This window comes from Megalobrama amblycephala, linkage group LG2, assembly GCF_018812025.1.
Source record: "Megalobrama amblycephala isolate DHTTF-2021 linkage group LG2, ASM1881202v1, whole genome shotgun sequence".
Taxonomy (NCBI): Eukaryota; Metazoa; Chordata; class Actinopteri; order Cypriniformes; family Xenocyprididae; genus Megalobrama; species Megalobrama amblycephala.
Window position 1 is genome coordinate 13,310,332 of NC_063045.1, and position 19,607 is coordinate 13,329,938.

At 38.7% G+C, this 19,607-nt stretch overlaps 4 protein-coding genes across 10 annotated transcripts; 3 read left to right on the forward strand and 1 right to left on the reverse strand.

Annotated features, from left to right (window-relative positions):
- Positions 1 to 836: 836 nt before the first annotated feature.
- On the forward strand, positions 837 to 4,153 carry hmox2a (heme oxygenase 2a). 2 transcript variants are annotated; one of them, XM_048182839.1, is made up of 6 exons: positions 837 to 938; positions 1,227 to 1,307; positions 2,417 to 2,534; positions 2,632 to 3,123; positions 3,240 to 3,363; positions 3,475 to 4,153. In XM_048182839.1, exons 2-6 carry the CDS (start codon positions 1,252 to 1,254, stop codon positions 3,600 to 3,602), a joined length of 918 nt encoding a protein of 305 aa, XP_048038796.1. In that variant the 5' UTR covers positions 837 to 938; positions 1,227 to 1,251; the 3' UTR covers positions 3,603 to 4,153. The 2 variants fall into 2 exon arrangements, with proteins under 2 accessions (XP_048038796.1, XP_048038795.1); XM_048182838.1 differs by having other exon boundaries at positions 865 to 938; positions 1,224 to 1,307.
- Positions 4,154 to 6,168: 2,015 nt separating this feature from the next.
- Positions 6,169 to 16,687, reverse strand: tmem186 (transmembrane protein 186). Of its 4 annotated transcripts, none has more exons than XM_048182853.1 (2): positions 16,665 to 16,687; positions 6,169 to 6,925 (listed from the first exon to the last, which is right to left on the reverse strand). In XM_048182853.1, exon 2 carries the CDS (start codon positions 6,920 to 6,922, stop codon positions 6,260 to 6,262), a length of 663 nt encoding a protein of 220 aa, XP_048038810.1. In that variant the 5' UTR covers positions 6,923 to 6,925; positions 16,665 to 16,687; the 3' UTR covers positions 6,169 to 6,259. The 4 variants fall into 4 exon arrangements, with proteins under 4 accessions (XP_048038810.1, XP_048038809.1, XP_048038811.1 ...); XM_048182852.1 differs by having other exon boundaries at positions 16,531 to 16,669; XM_048182854.1 differs by lacking the exon at positions 16,665 to 16,687 and adding an exon at positions 10,083 to 10,105.
- gde1 (glycerophosphodiester phosphodiesterase 1) lies at positions 7,896 to 14,830 on the forward strand. Of its 3 annotated transcripts, XM_048182849.1 has the most exons (7): positions 7,898 to 8,299; positions 8,453 to 8,581; positions 11,634 to 11,809; positions 11,912 to 12,017; positions 12,140 to 12,232; positions 12,318 to 12,529; positions 13,961 to 14,830. In XM_048182849.1, exons 2-7 carry the CDS (start codon positions 8,579 to 8,581, stop codon positions 14,106 to 14,108), a joined length of 738 nt encoding a protein of 245 aa, XP_048038806.1. In that variant the 5' UTR covers positions 7,898 to 8,299; positions 8,453 to 8,578; the 3' UTR covers positions 14,109 to 14,830. The 3 variants fall into 3 exon arrangements, with proteins under 3 accessions (XP_048038805.1, XP_048038806.1, XP_048038807.1); XM_048182848.1 differs by having other exon boundaries at positions 7,896 to 8,581; XM_048182850.1 differs by lacking the exons at positions 7,898 to 8,299; positions 8,453 to 8,581 and adding an exon at positions 11,034 to 11,220.
- mcrip2 (MAPK regulated corepressor interacting protein 2) lies at positions 15,674 to 19,597 on the forward strand. The gene is made up of 5 exons (XM_048182856.1): positions 15,674 to 16,260; positions 16,434 to 16,503; positions 17,357 to 17,490; positions 18,791 to 18,892; positions 19,215 to 19,597. Exons 1-5 carry the CDS (start codon positions 16,206 to 16,208, stop codon positions 19,283 to 19,285), a joined length of 432 nt encoding a protein of 143 aa, XP_048038813.1. The 5' UTR covers positions 15,674 to 16,205; the 3' UTR covers positions 19,286 to 19,597.
- The last annotated feature ends 10 nt before the right edge of the window (positions 19,598 to 19,607 follow it).

Here is a 19,607-nt window from a genome sequence, read left to right on the forward strand (position 1 = left end):
CATTTAAAAATTTTGCATAAAATATACCCCACTAAAGAAATTATTTCTAAATTTAGTAATACTAGCTTGAATTGTAATTTTTGTAATGTTAGTATTGATCATTTTTCTTCAAATGCCCCTTTGTCAAAGAATTTTGGTCTGATTTGTCAAATTTTTTGGCTTTGAAATCCAATTTGGTCATTGATTTAACTATGTGTGATATATTCTGTTATTTTTCACATTGTAAGCAAAATATAGAATATATAGGAAATTTAGTTTTTTTTGGCAAAATATTACATTCATAAATTTAAATTTCCCTCAACACTGCCCAAATTAAACCACTTTCTCTGTGACCTTAACTATTTAATTATGACACTAAAAAAGATCAACAACAAAAAAAGTGTCAAATTTATGAATCTGCATAATGATCTTATGAATGTTATGTAAAAAATTGCTTTATTAACTACATATTTTTTTCTTTAATGATTGCTTTCCTTCCTCTATTTTATGCCTTTGTTGTCCTTCATTATTTATATTATGATGTCACCCATTGTTATATTGAAATGTTGAAGTTGTTCTTGTTCTTACTTGCAATAAAAAAACTATTATAAAATACTATTATATTTTATATTATATACTATTATATACTATTATATATTATATTATTGACATTGTTAGATTTTTTGTCAGTTCAGGGTCATTGTAGCATACTGACAATGAGATTTTTGATATAGACAAAAAAAAAATCTTACAGGTTAGTAATTGTCACACAATTTTGTCAAAAGCGTTCAAATAAAAAGACAAATATTTAAAAAAAAAAAAGATGTTTATATAAACGAAGTATTGTGTCACTCATTTGAGCAAATTCGGACGCCATTCTACTTCCTGTTTGGGCGGGATTAGTTTTGTAAACTCGCATACAATGTGAACTGCAGCAGACCGTCAACACTGCATATCAGGTAAAATAACAGCAGTCCTGTTTTACATAGCTAAAGAAAGCATAATCCGATTTTAACTGCATCCAAATTAATGTCAGTCATTTAGATGGATAAACTTACTCAACTGACTGTCTTACACAAGTCAATGTCACGAGAGTGTTCGCTGTCATGTTCAATGTATATGAGTTGCGCAATGAAGACTAACACTAGACAGTGATGATTATATGGTTGATCGCTATTGACAGAACAGTATCTAAATATTTAAACGATACAGCTCATCTTCAGCACTTGTCTTTATGTATCAAGCAGAGGAGAACCAGACATAAATAACACAATGGCTGCAGATTCAACAGAGAACATCCTGACTGAAAACGATGATGATATTCTCAGGTACTCTCTATTCCCTTATAGTGTTATTTAAAAATGTGTATCTTAAGAAACTATCGAGAAAGCACATCAAATTGACCTTGAATGTTTTTGTTTTTGAGGGTGCATTAAATTTCTCCATGTTAAAAAAACGTTTTACACCCAAAGAAATCAATAGTAGGCCTACTTTTGACAAAAAAACATGAAACTGACAAGAAAGCTTTCATATTGGCTCTGTCAAAACTTGACAGGCTTGTTCAGAACACATCAAAATCATGCAGAAACATGCTTTTCTTTCTTGGAGATATGACAAATAAAAACAATATGTGCTCTAAAATTGGTTCAAATCTCAAAATATATTTGTATATTCTATAGATTTAAATATCAAACATGTTTGTATTATACTATACATGTCTGTATATACTAAAGTATATACTATGTACTGCCTACTGTTTAAAAAAAAATATATATATATATTATTAAATTCCCCCTGGGGTGGCAACAGTATTGGTATCACATGACCTACCAAAACTACACAATTTATCTCAGTAATTTTCAGTAACTTAAAGGATTAGTTCACTTTCAAATAAACTTTTCCTGATAATTTACTCACCCCCATGTCATCCAAGATGTTCATGTCTTTCTTTTTAAATTAAGGTTTTTGATGAAAACATTTCAGGATTATTCTCCCTATAGTGGACTTTAAGGCAATCATTTGTGTTTATAAAACATATACAGTTGTATTTTTTTTTTAAATGACCGATAGTTTCTCTAGATAAGACCCTTATTCCTCGTCTGGTATCGTTTAAAGCCCTTTGAAGCTGCACTGAAACTGTCATTTTGACCTTCAACCGTTTGGAGGCCATTGAAGTTCACTATAAGGAGAATAATCCTGGAATGTTTTCATCAAAAACCTTCATTTCTTTTCGACTGAAGAAAGAAAGACATAAACATCTTGGATGACATGGGGGTGAGTAAATTATCAGGAAAATTTTATTTGAAAGTGAACTAATCCTTTAATCATTGTCGACAAAATCAAAACTCAAACTGGCTACTACATGATTCTACATCCAAGCCAATAGATGTCAGTATAGAGCGTAAAAGATGATTATCTTGATAAATCTGTTTTTCAGTCCTAATGACCTGTCAGAAGTGTTGGCTGCTGGAACCAAGGAATCTCACGACAAAGCCGAGAATTCGCCATTTGTCAAGGACTTCCTGAGGGGCCGAATCAAACGAGAACTTTTTAAGGTGAGTCAATTGTCTACGGACTCTTTTAGGTTTGATTAAAAAAAGAGCTTTTTCTGACCTTCATGCTTGTGCCATTTTGTCATTTTATCAACTTCAGCTTGGCACAACTGCCCTGTACTATGTTTATTCTGCCATTGAGGAAGAGATTGAGAAGAATAAGGACCATCCCATGTTTGCCCCACTATATTTCCCCTCTGAGCTTCACCGGCAAGATGCCTTGGCTAAAGACCTGGAGTATCTTTACGGTGAAGACTGGGAGAGCAAGATCTCCTGCTCGGCGGCCACGAGGCCCTACGTAGACCGCATTCACGAGGTGGGTCGCACCGACCCAGTTCTTTTGGTTGCACACTCTTGGACCCGCTACATGGGTGACCTATCAGGAGGCCAGATTCTAAAGAAAGTGGCTCAGCGGGCCCTGAAACTGCCCCCTACTGGTGAGGGATTGAACTTCTACCATTTTGAGGGCATCCACAACCCCACGGCCTTCAAGAGGCTGTACCGCAGTCGGATGAACGAGCTGGAAGTGGATGCTGAGACCAAAGACAAGCTGCTAAACGAAGCCAACCTGGCTTTTAAATTTAATTTGGACGTAAGAGGATGATCAAATACTGTTTTGTTTTATTGGTCCAGATCTTTTAGGTTATGTGATGTGCATTTATATAAATAAATACATGAATTTTTCCATGTTCTTTGCTTTTCCGTCAGGTGTTCACAGAGTTGCAGGAGATTGGGAAAGACATAAAGGAGGAAGTGCAGGACATTGGCTTCCCTGCACATGGGGATATGGGTGGAGACATCAGTAAATGTCCCTATTATGCAGCCAAAATGGGTGAGGAAGTTATTGGCGGCAAAAACATATGAATGTATAGTTTTATATTATGTATATATTTAGAAATGTTTTGTTATTTTTACTGAAATGCTTACCTCCTTGTCTGTCTAGCGGTGAGCGGAAACACAGCCTACGCATGTCAGTTCGCCAAGATGCTGCTTCGACAATCAACAGTACAGGTGATTCTGGCCACATGGGTTGCTGCTGTTGCCGGATTGGCTGCCTGGTATCTCATGTGATCACCTTTGCCCGAGTCAACCAATCAGAAATGAAAACTGGAAACTGCTTGGCTTCAAAGTGAAAATCTTTCACTCGCTAGGATATAAATGTTTAAAGACCTTAACTAGACCCTCAGTCTATACAACATATTTGTATTAAATACAATGCAAGTTTTTAGTCATACTGAGAGAGGGAAAATGAAGTTCTTTATCCTGTTTTCACTCTTAGTCGAGAGTGTTCGCACACTTTTAAGGGCATGCAAGAAGTAAAGGCATTGAAGTTGCTTAAAATGAAACATTTTAACTGTATCTTTGCTGTTGCACATTTTCATTGAAAATATATTCAGGTACATCACTGTGGTGCAGTGAATGATTCATAAGAATGATGTCTGACCAGATTTCTAGGTCCATGTTTTCCCAAATCATGAAAATGCAGAGGAGACTTAGACTCAGCTTTATTGTCCCATTTAGGGAAACTGATTGCAGCAAGAACACTAACCACATCCATGTACACATCAAACAAACCACTACTTCCACAAAATCAATAAAATTGTTCAAAATGCACATTAAAATACCAGAATCTATTCTTAATTAAAACATTTTGTATACTACACACATTCTACTCCAGGCCCGAACAGATTAAAGGACTTTAAAATGAAAATAACCTCATGATTTACTCACCTTTACTTGATCACTTCACTTCAGAAGGCCTTTATTAACCCCCTGGAGCTGTGTGGAGTACACTTATGATGGATTAATGCACTTTTTTGAGGTTCAAACAGGTGGTTTCCGTGCACTGCCATTATAAAGCTAAGGAGCATCAGGGTGATTATTAATATAACTCTGATTGTGTTTGTTTGAAAGAAGAAAGTCATATAAACCTAGGATGGCTTGAGGGCGAGTAAATCATGGGGTAATTTACATTTTAAAGTGAACTAATCCTTCAATGGCCAGTCACAAATGAATCTTTAGTGCAACTAGGTGGGCCCCAACTGGGCAGCATGCACAAGACCCAGCTCGGTCCCCAGTTTTAAGATTTATGTAAGGCACTACAAGGTGACTACATGGGTTGAAAGTGGGTTTGTCCACGGCTTCCATGTTGGCCCCGTGCCAATCGCCCATGTGGGTTTTATACAATATTTTACTGGGTTTTCATATGGGCCCAACTTGGCAACATATGCAAAGCCCATATGGTTTCCAGCTCAATGTGGGACCACAGAGTTTTTTTAATGCCTGAAATAAGGTCTATGGTTAACACAAGCTCAGGATATTTTCATGATTTATTCTACAACATAAAGACAAAATACCCCAATCGTGATTGTTTTAAGCTTTTATGTGTTTTGAAAAGGCTGGTAGCTAAACAGTTAAAGGGTTAGTTCACCCAAAAATGAAAATAATGTCATTTATTACTCACCCTCATGTCATTCCACACCTGTAAGACCTTCGTTCATCTTCAGAACACAAATTAAGATATTGTTGATGAAATCCGATGGCTCAGTGAGGCCTCTATTGAGAGCAAAGCCATTCAAACTCTCAAGATCCATTAATGTACTAAAAACATATTTGAAACAGTTCAGTGGTTCAATATTAATATTATAAAGTGACAAGAATACTTTTTGTGTGCCAAAAAACCCAAAATAACGTCTTTTCAACAATATCTAGTGATGGCCGATTTCAAAACACCGCTTCACACCAAAGTCACGTGATTTCAGCAGTTTAGCTGTTTGATAGGAGATCAGAATCACTAATTCGATAAAAAAGAAAAAAGCTCAGAAGCTTCATGAAGCAGTGTTTTGAAATTGGCCCATATAGATATTGTTGAAAAGTCGCTATTTTGTTTTTTTGGCGCACAAAAGGTTTTCTCGTCACTTTATAATATTAATATTGAACCACTGAACTCACATGAACTGTTTTAAAAATGTTTTTAGTAGCTTTATGGATCTTGAGAGTTTGAATGGCTTTGCTCTCAATAGAGGCCTCACTGAGCCATTGGATTTCATCAAAAATATCTTAATTTGTGTCCCGAAGATGAACGAAGGTCTTACGGGTGTGGAATGACATGAGGGTGAGTAATTAATGACATTATTTTGATTTTTGTGTGAACTAACCCTTTAACATTACACATTTAAACATCATCACGTCAAACAGGTAAACTGATCTACTCACTAGTTGCTTTCACAGCCTCTTTGTGTTTGTACTCGCACTCTTGCAAACTATTCCAACTCAAAACTTCCAACTTGTAACTTACAGATTGGAAGAGTTTTGGGAAGCTTAGTGATCGTGACATTGAAGTCATGTGACTGTGCTGTATTTCGTTTATAGCATAACTATCATTTTTAATTCTGGAATGGTGAGTGTATTTAGACTTTAATTGTGTTCCAGTTATGTTCATTTTTTGATAAAAAAAAGTCATAAACTTTTATTGGTCACAGAGCTTATTTTCTGCAGTAATCCAAAAGCCAATAAAAAAAAATCCTATTGGCTTTTTTGTCAAGGAAACCAGGGTGATGCGAAGTTTTGGGTTTGGCCTACAAAAATATGTCATCACTGCAGCACTCTGTTATCATTTTTCATTAATTATGTGAGATAAAATCAATAACACATCTTTATTTGTCAGTTTTCGATTAGAAAACAAAATCCAATGGCGTATGACATGACTTTAAATAACACACATAAATTCATGACAAACTCCCAAAAACCTTCTCAAATGCATTTTTGTCCACCACCCGCCCCAGTCTGGTAGAGAAGTACATCGTATCAGAACTGCTGTAGCGCTTTAAACGAAGGATCGGTTCTCCTTTGGTGTCCCCTGAATCTCCCAGGGTCAGGACATCAGACACAGGCATGTATACGTCCCGTCTGTGACCCCAAAAGCTCAGGTGGGACACCTTTAAGACGGTCTGCGATGAATCCAGATACATCATGCCAACCACTCTTCTGACATAGTGGCTTATGGAGTACAGCATGATGCCAGCAAACACTGCTATGCCTGTGGTGTAACTCATCAGCATTCCTGAGGCCTGTCCCTGCAGGTAGAGGTAATATACAGAGGGCAGTAAGACGACAGTGATGCCCGTCTGCATCAGTTTGAGTCTTGAAAGAGCTCGCAGACCTTTGATAGCCGGGAAAGCATAAATTAGATTGTATTTCTTTGATGCAAAGTCAGAGCAGAATGACACAAGTTGAATCTGCAGGGTGCGTGAGACTGTAATGGGCATCCGTCGACCCACGTTTCCCAGGTCTCCGCTGTTTTGCACGTGAGCTTGTGAAATGAGTCCTGCATGATGACCCCGGCACACATACAGAGGAAGACGGGACATGCGGATTAAGCGTGCTGGCATTGTCTGAGGAGACAGTAACCATGGCAACAATAGTTATAATTAGTACATCGACTAAAATTAACTTATTAACTTTGTTAATATAGCTCACTTGCTTAAAAATATTTTAACAAGTTTATTTTTACTGATAAAATTAAAGAAGGAAAATCCTGTGAACTCAGATTGGTGTTTTAGGCTGCTAATATATGATAATGACAGAGAAATACACAAAAAACGGCCACAATAATTCAATAAAATGTATTATTAGTAACAATTTGTGCTGTTTTGAACGCACTTACCATCTCTACACAAGTTAAGTGCATCTCGCACAGACTCGCAGTGCTTCTGTGAAGCTGGACATAATAGAAAGTCATGCCACTTCAAAATAAAAGTCCTTGAGTTTTTATTGCTATACAATCGTTTTATTTTAACTTGTCAAATTTAAAACGGGTAAAATACAAAATTAAGCAAATAGTAAACGTTTCTTATTGCTTGGACGCGTTATCTTTTTTTTGCGATTTTTTTTCTTATATAAACCAAAATCCTTTACGTACAGGGACGTTTATGTCTTACTCAAGATGATAAAAGTATGTCAAGGGCAATCCTTGAGTTACTTTAGAGGACATCTGTTGCCGTAGTCTAGGCAGCTGAAACATAATAATGACAAATAAAATACACCACACAAATAGTCAAAATAATATAACAAAATGTATTACGTTAACAATTTATGCAGTTTTCATATCACTTATCTCCACAAAAGTTCATTTCATCGCACAGTGCTGCTGTGAACCTATGCACTTCAAAATAAAGGTCCTTTATCGCAATAAAATAATTGTATATAAACTTGTCAAATGCAAATAAATAAATAAACCCTAATAATATTATATCAAAAACGAGTAATAACATAAACTGTTGTCTTTATTTATTTTTTTGCTAAATGTATAGTCGTCAACCAAAAATCATTTGCGCACAGGGACTTTTATGTCTTAGACGAGTTATCAGTTTCTATTGTAGGAAGTGTCCACCACGGCATCGCAGACAGTTATTATATTAGATATCGTGCACTCCTTACTCGTAAAGCAGGTTAAACAGGTTATCCACACGCAGTGTAAATGCATTTATTTAGGATGTCTTTAATATCACTTGATGTTCTTTATTGTGATGAGGTCAGGAGTCACGCGCGCACTTTCGCGATGTATTCGTGATGTCATCAATACATTTTCATGACAGATCATTAATGCAAGCAGGTTTCTGACACACAGCTGTGTGGCAATGAATGACTCAAGACTGAACACTCCTGTGTCAACATATTGAAGACACTCACTCGCTATGCGGATTTTATCTTATCGTTCGAGCAGAGTCTTTGATTAATTGCAGAAATAGCTCTTTGGGGGTTTGTAGGTTCGTTTCCTCATCATGCTTCAGTTGGGAGATGGGCTCACACTATTCTCTACTGTCTTCATCGTGGTTCTGGTGGGAACCAGAAGCGCCGTCTGGCCCACGGTGCTCACGGCCTCTCTCTACCTCTTTCTGGTGATGTTTCGGTTTCCCCAGGTGCCCTCCAGCCGGGCCAGACAGGTGCTGCGGCCCGGGGCTAGAGCGTCGTCGAACGGCGTGTCAGCGGTGGCTCACCGCGGTGGTGGACACGACGCTCCAGAGAACACCATAGCTGCTATACGTATGGTGAGCACATTCATTTCTGTTTAATGCTTAAGTTTCCCCCCATTTAATTTAAAGTCTGTATGCTTATTTTTAAAGGCCATACATAAAGTGATATTGTACAGGTAGGCTATCACTGATGTCCTAAGAAAACACCTGTGTCACATGATCATCGACAGCGTGAACGAATCATTCTTTTGAGTCGGAACTTTTTAATGTATCGGTTCAAACATGTTTTTTTTTGTTTGTTTGTTTAAATGAATTTATTAAAGGTAGGGTAGGCATTTTCGGAGAGGCTATTAGAGGGTATGCACGTGACGTCACCGTCGGCCAGGGTTGCCAGGTTTTTCACTACAAACCCCATCCAATTACTCCTCAAAACTAGCCCAAAACTAGGCCAATGGCACTTCAGGAGGGTCCTATGGTAAAAACGCGTTCCAGGGGGTAAAATTATTGTTTTTGTCAGGGATCCCCTGGTAAAATTCGCATTCCATGGACTAAATATAATAATAATAATAATAATAATAATAATTATAATTGGGTCGATTCAACCCGCGGACATGAAAAACAACCCGTGGCAACAGTGTAAAGCCCCGGGTATACTTCACTTTCCGCGCCGGACGTGTCACATGCGCAGTTGCGTCCACGCGTCGTTCAAAGTATACTAAACCAAGGATGCGCATGGATGACCGAGTTCGACACATGCGCAGTGCATTTTTTCTATACTATTACCAGACAACCGGACATTTGCTAGGCAGGATCGGAAAAGAAAAATAGTGCAGCCACCATTGCAACATAGCTCAGAAGATACACCAAGAGAACAGGAATCAAAAGCGATGGAGAAGGCAGGCTTTTGAGTTTACTCGTCTTATTTTTGAATCGTTCTTTACACACACTTCTTCGACGACTGCACATTGTGCTCAGTATTGTGCGTATTGCCACCTAGTGGACTCTTCTTTCCTGCTTGTGCATGCGCTTTTGCACGCGCACCGTCCGTGTGGTCTCGAAATTTGGGCTCGAAAATTACTGAAGTATACCCGGGGCTTAAAAGGAGCCCAATTCCGCGGACTTGGCCACACTGCCGTCGGCTGTTTTGACTGCGCTTATCCCACTGAGTGGTAAAAAGACTGAGTGGCAGCATTCAAAACGGGAAAGAGCTTTGCGATTGACTTTACAAATAGATTAGACACGAAATCTGAAGTGTATTTTTACAGACTGCTGAAAGCTACAGAAAAAAAGAAGCTAAGGGATCGCTGCAATTCACAGAAGACACTGGACTGGCAGAGAAACATGGATTTGCAGTTATCATTTTGTGTCAAACTGTTGGATTTTGGGGTAAAATCATACCCTTTATATTGTATTGTTATTGTGTTGACAACTCATCAATTAAATATTTACCATCTTATATTCTGCATAAATGGGTGTTTTTAAATAAACACTGACAAAAACTATATTAGTTTTAGGGATTGGACAATATGACGATATAGATAACATGATATCAGTGATCACCCAGGTTTAGACCTACCTATATTGTATTTATAGAAAGCGTTCACAGCGGGTGTGTCTCATACGTTCTGAAAAGTGAAGCCGCGGGCTCTTTGATCGCCCCCTGGAGGCTGGATGCAGTACAGGTCATAAATCCCGCCCTCTCAATGCAGTCGAATGAGACTTCAGTGAAAACTTAAAAATAAATTATGCTTCAAATAAAACTTTCTGAAAGATGGTTTTGGTCATTTAAGGTAGTTGTTATCACGCTGATATATATTCAATTGTTCGTTTTTGTGATGATTTAGATTTTAGCTAGCAATTTGATGCTATAAAAACGGGGCGTGTCGTCGTGATTCGAAGTTGATTGACAGCTTGTCTGAGGACTGTCGGAGCTTCGAGGGGAGTTTGAAGATGTATTAACTAACTGTTAATTTTCGATTTCTTTGTTATTTAGCACCAACAAAATGAGTTGTTCAGCAGTAAACTGTACTAACTGACCTACAGGATCTGACGGATCACTGAACTTTTTTCTGTAACATTAAATGTGGGCGTTATAAGCTAATTAATAAATGTTATTAGTTAAGATAACACACCTAATGTTAACCATGTCGGGAAAAAGCAGGTGATCGTTATCTGGCAGTTACTTATTATTTTTATGGGTATAAAATAATAATTAGCAGGACAAAACTAATGATAGCTTACTCTAATTACAGCAATCGATCTCCTGTAACGTTAGTTGAACTTGATTTAAAATGGCAGGACCGTTTCTGGCGATTTAGAGTTTTTAGAGAAATTGTGTATAATTTTTATAGTCTATTTAAAATACATGAATGATGACGCAGTGGTCTGGGCGGAAGTTTGATATCGCGACTCCGCCTCCGGCTCCACGACGATTCCTTCTGCGCATGCCCAGGCTCCAACCTTTTTTTTTTTTTGACGTATTGCGTAACGTGTCAGCGCCCATTCATCAGCCCATTTTGGGTTCAGTTCAATACAATGGAAGGAAGCAGCGTCGCGTCGTCCATCTTTTTTTACAGTCTATGGTTCACAGGCATAACATTAATGTAAACTACTTGTACCATCTGACTGCTGCAGATTCATTTGACAGTGTTGTCATAGACATGCATAAATCCGAGTCTGAGGACATCAACAGCTCCGGGTAGAGAACATCACAGGTTGCCATCTCTTGAGACTTCCACAGAAGATATATGTACTAATATAATATTTAAACCACTTTGCTATCAGGATGCGAAGAGAGTTTCAACCAGTATAACAAGAGTGTTTAAAAAAAAGTTGCCTACTCTACATTTAAAGCGGTTCATTGACAGAAAACATAAAATCATCTCTTTCGAACATGTTTGACTCTGCCAATGAATGAATGAGGGGGTGGGGTTAACCAATTGTTAGTATTTTTATATTCTTTTACTGCACTTTGACTATTATATGTCTGCATCACATGCTCAACCTCAGAAGCTCATTTCTTGTATTACACATTGTGAAAGCATTGCGATAACTGTGGTTTTCCTCAATCTACAGATCTAAGCACTGGTTTCTTCCTCTTTAAATGACTCTAATTTGTAACTGAAAGGCAAGTGAGAATGGAGCCGCGGGTGTGGAGCTGGACCTGGAGTTCACCGCTGATGGAGTTCCCATACTGATGCACGACGACACTGTGGACCGAACCACAAACGGATCGGGACCACTGAGCAAGATACTCTTCTCTGAACTGCGCAAACTAGACGCAGCCGCCAAACACCGATTCAGGTTAGCTGGGAAGAACGACAGACTTGTTTCAAACATAGAGTATAAATGAGCAAGACCAACTTGAAGACAGCAGGTGGTATGTTTTTGTTGGTTGCCGAGCAGTGACCGTTTCCGAGGTGAGAAAGTTCCAACGCTGCAGGAGGCTGTAGAGGAATGCATCAAGCGCCAGTTGACCATCTACTTTGATGTCAAAGGTCATCCAGATGAGGTACTGTCGCAACTTGAATTGCTCTGCATGAGTACATTGTTAGTGGAGCTTATTGATTTAATGATTCCTGCATCAGGAGACCAGAATGATAATGCTTTCATGTTGTTATCTGTTGTCCATAGGCAGCTGCTGCACTGAAAGAATTATTTCGGAAGTATCCAGTGCTCTACAACACAAGTATCGTCTGCTCATTTGAGCCCAAAGTCATCTATAGGGTAACATAATTCAGTTTATTTGCTTCTGATGGGACTTGAATTTCCTCTTAGAGCATTTTTTAGACTGAGATCACCTCTTTTCCAGATGAGGCAGGCGGATCCTAATGTGGTGACCGCATTGACCCATCGGCCGTGGAGTCTGAGTAATTTTGGCGATGGGACGCCGCGATTCTCATCCGCGTGGAAACACCACTGGATGCAGGTGCTGGACGTGCTCCTCGACTGGGCCCATCATCACCTTCTGTGGAACCTGTGTGGAGTCTCTGCCTTCCTGGTGCAGAAGAACTTCATCTCGCCGTGAGTCATTATCTCATTTCCAAAACTGGTCATTTCATTTTATATAATTATTGTGAAGCCATGTCATTATGTGCATTACATTACTGTAAAGTCTTTAACACACCTACCACAGGTCCAAAAATAAATTGCAACATTCACAGTAAAGCAACCACTGTATATAACCCAGCCGCGGCTCGTCTGTGAGGGCAGGTGTGGCAGAGCCCCACCAAAATATTCACCCAAAACATAGACCTCTATATAAACTGGACCAATAATAAATTGTAAATTTCTTCAGAATTCTGCAACAAATATATTTTTTATTTTTTTTAAGTCGTAAAGTGAGCGGAAAATATTCAAATTTAAAGGATTAGTTCACTTTCAAATTAAATATTCCTGATAATTTTCTCACCCCCATGTCATCCAAGATGTCTTTCTTTCTTCAGTGGAAAAGAAATCAAGGTTTTTGATGAAAACATTCCAGGATTATTCCCCTTATAGTGGACTTCAACGGCCTCCAAACTGTTGAAGGTCAAAATTACAGTTTCAGTGCAGCTTCAAAGGGCTTTAAATGATACCAGACGAGGAATAAGGGTCTTATCGAAAAAAAATACAACTGTATATGCTTTATGTAAACAAAATATCGCCTTCCAAGTAGGGCTTGGAGCGGCATTTAATAGACAGAGCCGTAGATCACTGTCAAGCCACGCAATATCGCGTTCATATCGCAGATGAATCGCCTTCGATAATGAACGCGATATTGCGTGGCTTGACAGTGAACTACGGCTCTGTCTATTAAATGCCGCTCCATTTGAAAGCAGGTGATGGCGATTTAGCGGTAATCAGGGAACCGGCTTTACTGACGAAATGCGCGTGACAATCGCATGCGATATATCGCCCAGCCCTACTTCCAAGTGCTTCTGCAAAAACCGCACTTTCGTATTCTTCAAAAAGCTTACGCTGTATGCGATCGTTTCTCTAGATAAGACACTTATTCCTCGTCTGGTATCGTTTAAAGCCCTTTGAAGCTGCACTGAAACTAATTTTGACCTTCAACCATTTGGAGGCCATTGAAGTCCACTATAAGGAGAATAATCCTGGAATGTTTTCATCAAAAACCTTAATTTCTTTTCGACTGAGGAAAGAAAGACATGAACATCTTGGATGACATGGGGGTGAGTAAATGATCAGGAAAATTTTACTTGAAAGTGGACTAATCCTTTTTTTTAGTATTATTATCAGGGCCTAAAATTAACACTTGCCAATCGCCAAATGCAAGTAAATGAGTAAATACTCGTTGGCGAGTATATAAAACGTTCACCACAGACCTTATGTCATGCATTTAACCAAAAAACAGTCAAGAACATGGAAGTAAATCTGAAAATGAATCTGTATCTAAACATCAGCACCGTCTACAGTGTGTATTACACTTTGAGATGTGTTTTCTGTCATTAGGGACTATGTGCAATACTGGGCAGACCGAGGTGTGGAGGTGGTGAGCTGGACGGTGAACACGGCTGTAGAGAAGCAGTACTACCAGCAGCTACTGAAGGTCAACTACATCACCGACAGTCTCGTAGAAGACTGTGAACCTCACTACTGAAACGCCACAATGTACAATCATAAGATTAGGCCTTTTATAATTCGACCAACTAATCTCTGTTGTCCTTTACTCAAAATATCACAATATGTATCTGTATTGAATTGCTTTGATTTAGGCAGCATGCATTAGAGACTAATTTACAGGGTAAAAAAAGTGTTATTATGTGCAATTTACAATATGGGAGATGTAAATATCAGTGTTCGAATGTACTGTACACACCCACTCAGGTGAGCCAAATTATGACTACATAGATTTTATTACATAATTAATTTGATACAATTACAATTTTAATGTCAATATTCAATGAAGGAGGTCATTTTTTCAAATGTATTTAATAAGCCTGCTTTTCTTTTAATTTGTGTGCAAACGGCATTGAAAAAAATTGTTGCGCTACTGAAGATTCAGTCTACTGTACGGCTTCTCGCTCATTCATGACATTAGTTGTGCATACCTTGGTATTTAGGTTTGTTTCATGTTTGAGTATTAATAACTAATGGAACAGGTTACATTTAAAATAACACATCTATAATTATATATTCCAAATAGGAGGCAAGAAATGTATAAGCAATAACAGTGGTCTTGATCTGAGGTCAGTTCTCAGGCAGCTACTAAATGCCAACCTTATGTTGGACACGGAAATACTAATTCAGGATTATTTGAAAGTGGCATGTTTATCTGTTTTCTCTGATGATTACAATAAAATAAAATGATTAAATTCTTAATTAGGAGTCATTTTGTCATGCAAGCAGGTATGCTTTGCACAATATGTTTAAGAAAAAAACTGCTTTACATGCTCATTTGTAGTTACTTTAAAGGATTTTTTAATTTATTTTTAATACCGTATATATCCAAACTGTAATGCATGATATTTAAGATAATATTGGCTGATTAGACGGCAATAATGAGCTAAACTGCAAACTCTTTGTCCTCTCTCTCTTCACCGTTCCCACATCTCAGACTTCAAATACATAAAATATTCCCCTTTAAAGACAAGAGTAAAGGAAACAATGTACAGTACTTATTGAAACAACCAAGTACCCTTGTAAGACCCACATAAAAACACTTTCTCATTGGATCTATGCAAATCCCATAAGTGACCTATTTTGATCTCGAAAAGGTGAGGAGTTTGCATCTATGCACAAGTTGCTTTTCAAGGACTGTTGTACAATAGTTGTTGTGTAACAGTTGCATCAGACAGTTTTCCATTCTTATATTCGATCACAAGTGTTTAATGAGTGAAAGGTGTAACTTCAGTACCCGCATCGCAGATTAGTGAGACTAACGATATGATTGAATTAACACAAACAGCAAGGTTCAGGACTGTTAATGTTTATCAGGTAAAGCCTGTCTGGCTCCCACATGGTGCGCGGAGCGCCTCATAGCTGCGCACATTTGCGCAAACCCTTGCCTTGCACAGTTTAATCAGTTGTATGTTTGAAGGCATGAAGAAACTAATGTTTAGATTTTACACAAGAGCCCGTTGCTTGCATGGTTCCCACGTGGTGCATGAAGCGCCTCATTGCAGCGCACATGCGAGTTATCATTACGCAGTCGCTTTTTATGCGCGTTTATCAGTAGTACGTGTGTCGGCATGATGAAACCCGTGTTTAGACTGAACACAGCGCGCGCTTGATGGTCCACAAGGTGAGTAGGTGAAAGGTGACCCCGGGTGTACGTCGCGGGGGGCGTGTCGTGACGTCACGGAGGAAGGTTGCGGTCTGAACGTCCGAATTTTACAGTAGAGTCCAGACTGAACCAGAACTCAGGAAGTTTCTCAGCAGCGACACATCGCACACCGGACACTCAGCGAATTAACCCGACGCGTAATTAGGGTGATAAACGCTCTTAACCTTGATTGACCTTACGCCTGCTGTAAGTCCAGTCGCATATGTTGGCTGCAGGCGCCTGAACGACAGATTTGCGAACCGGATCGACGCTGCTTATTTCCAAGGTGGCTGCGTCAAGAGAGCTCCGTCCTGAAGGGGGATCGCGTGACGTTTTCTGGCGTGCATATAATCGTGACATTCGCACTGACCGATCCGTAGACCTCGCGTGGATCTATCGTGCCGCAGGGGTTCTTCAGAAACCGTCTCTCACATGATGTACACAATAACCAGAGGTCCCAGCAAACTTGTTACACAACGGAGAACAGGTACAGTTTTGAACAGCATGCACAGTCTATAATACATATCAGCGCAATCGCCATCATTGAAAGGTAATTTAACGTTATTATAGTTGATATTTTAAGAATAAGTCACGAATGACCCTTTATTCTGGTTGCTGATATTACTTTAGAGACGTATTAACAGATGATATTTCTTGCAGGCCCTACACAACAGATTGAGAGCAAAGCCAACGACCTGAAACAGAAGCAAAGCCCCTGGCTTGCATCGGAGTGAGTAATGAAATTTATATGTAATACCTGAGCTCGCGATGCTCTCCTTCACGTGCGTTTAGTGGCTGAGGGGAACTTAAGAGTGGTTTAACTGCACCTTTAAAAATGCCCCAGCGTCCATGTTTCGTTTATAAGCTTAATATACTTAAAAGTATCCGTACCGAAGCAAGTTGCCCTCATTTATAAACCAGAACGTCCTTTTTTACGCCTTTCCCAAAGTCCCTTGTTTTTTTTCTGACGCCGTTGTGACCTTGCAAGTGTAGCGCGTGCGCGTGAGCGCGTGGAAAGACGGCGTGTTTGAAGAGTCTGTCGCGATACTATTCGCCTTCCTTTCTGTAGAAGGTTTAATAACTAATCTTTTGGAGTTATTATAATGCGAACACATGCTTGTCACACCCCCCTTTTATTCCCACAAGGACGTTGTCCAGCTCCGCGTGCTGCTTTCTGAGTCGCAGCGAATTTTACGACACACATTCGCGTTTGTGTCTTTGATTTGTGTGTTTGATATTTCAATAACGATCGATTTATGTTTTGATGATATAATCAGCAACTGGGTTTCATAACGTGTGGCTGTCACTATAGAAACGACATTGTGTAAGGAAGGAAGTATTTTGGCCTTAAAGGAACAGGTTACCCCAAAATTCTTCTTCTCTTTCTCACCCTCAAGTCTTTGCAAACATGTATGAATATGTTGAAGAATGTACACGCTCTCATAATGGGCTTTTTAAATGAATAAACAATTAGTATGATAAATTAATGCAATGTAAAAAAAAAAAAAAAAGGATCAAGGATTATTGAAAACCCATTTTGATCAATGCAATTATTGTATATCTTTTAATTTCCCTTTGTGTAGTTCACCAGCACCGAAGATTGTATTTCACCGGCTGAACGGAAAGCGGTACCACAGATCCACCTCTCCAAAAGCTGCCAGTACTACTGAAGGATTCACCCCAGCGCACGAGGAGAATGTTCGATTTGTTTATGAGGGTGAGTGAATTTTCCAGAACACCAGTATTTTGGTTACCTTGATGTTTAAGACCTTGAGGAGGACCAAGGTTTTGCCAAGACCATAATGAACTTTGAAGAGAGACCAACTGGATTCAAGGCTGTACAATTACTCACAAATGCGCTGCTTGTCACAAGAGTTTAATGGTGCATATTAGATGTTTGAGATATTACCACAATTCTGAATGACTAGGATTGTACTTTGAGAGGTATGTTCACTAGAGTTTGTTTGAAGAAGGGCAGTTATCTTCAAGAGGAGGGTTTTTGTCTGGAGGCCAGACTCCACCTCCACAGGCTGATGCAACAGCCCCTCAAGGGCAGGTTTTATGCTCTTTTGTACAATGACAGGCTTAATGTTTTCTCAAACTGCTTTAGAGTCAATAGAAAAGAGTTGTACAATCCGGTAAAATCTCACAACGGTTTAGGGAGTGTAAAGGAAGTGACCAGAATTGGTAAAATGTGTCCACCTATTTTTCTGCCAAGTTCCCAACGAGAAGAACATGTTTTACCAGCTGTAAATTGTTCTCTGGTGGAGTACATGGCACTGTTTTCAGAACTACTGTGTTGTGACATAAAACATGTATTTTGAAATAATATGCCATTTACAGTGACCCCATACTTTGGTTTTTGTTTACTGAATAAAGGATTTTAAAAGCCATTCAGATTCAGACTGATTGACAAGTGAATCCATCAATGAATCGTTGAATTAGTTCATTTTGTGAATTTGTTTCAAAATTTATTGAAAATAATCAACTAAAAACAATAACTGACTTCTAATTTAGACATCAGTATGGGTTTCTGGAAAGTTTTACACTGCATAAGAGCAATATATAGCCGATTAAATATTTTAGCACTGTATGACTTGAGATATAAGACACTAAAATACACTAGATATATTTTTTTATACTAGTTGGTGCAGGACACTATAGTTCATTTATGTAAGTGAGGATAGCAAAATAAACTGTGACATATTATACCCAGTGGACTACCAGTAAAATTGATAAAAATTTGGGACCAAAGATTATTCAGACACTTTGACCTGACCATGTTTTGCTTAAGTGTTATCTGACACAGTTAAACTCTGAGATCTTGTCATATTTTATTACCTGTATTAATGAATGAAATGTTCAAGATGTCTGAATAAATTTTGGTTTGACTATATATAATTTTTTAAAAGTAATATGATACGACATATCATTTACCTAATACAATTTATGGTATACATGTTATAATTTTTACTTGTTTACTGATACAATATTTATTTATTTATTTTTGATTGCAGCTTGGCAGGAGGTGGAACAGAAGCTTGGAGAGGGATCCCAGCCGGAGAACGGGAAAGGCCCGGTGCAGTACGCGGAAAGAAGCCCCAATCCCGGCATGAAAAGTCAGTCTATGGCTTCTGTCCTATTTACTTTCTTTAAATAGTCTCTACTCTGCTGACTTGTTCTCTCTGCTCAGCCCCTTGTGAAGGGCTTCACTGTCAGTAGGATATATTCACATTATTCAAGTAAAAATAAAAATTCTGTTATTTACTCACCCTTCCAAACTTGCATGACTTCCTTTCAGGAACTCAAAAGGATATATTTTGAAGAATGTTCATGTTGCTTTCACACTATGAGAGAAAAAAAAGTGTCAATTTTGTGTGGAATTGTTTCATTCAAATAGGGTGCAATCTCAAAGAACTTACCTAGTTTCTCTTTTGACAGATTTTGTGCCTATTGATCTTGAGGAGTGGTGGGCCCAGCGTTTCCTGGCCAACATTGTCAACCTGTCATGACAGGTGCATGATGGGGCATGGGGAGATGTGGCTGAGTGGTCCTGACTGAGGCAGTGCAGGCTGACTCTCCTGATGAGCTCAGGTGATAATGTGAGAGATTCGCACGCTGTGTGAAATCAGCCCTTCCTGTGGAACTGTTTGCCCAGCCGGACACAGATTCTCTCTCGTGCACACGCAAGATGATCAGAGATTTTTCTTCTGCTTTTCTTTCTTTTGTTAGAATGTGAGATGTCTGTTTTTCTCCACAGATCTTTGCAAAAAAAAGTGATGTTATAAAACGAACAAAAAAAGTCCAGTAAAAATTTTTCAAGACATCTTAGTT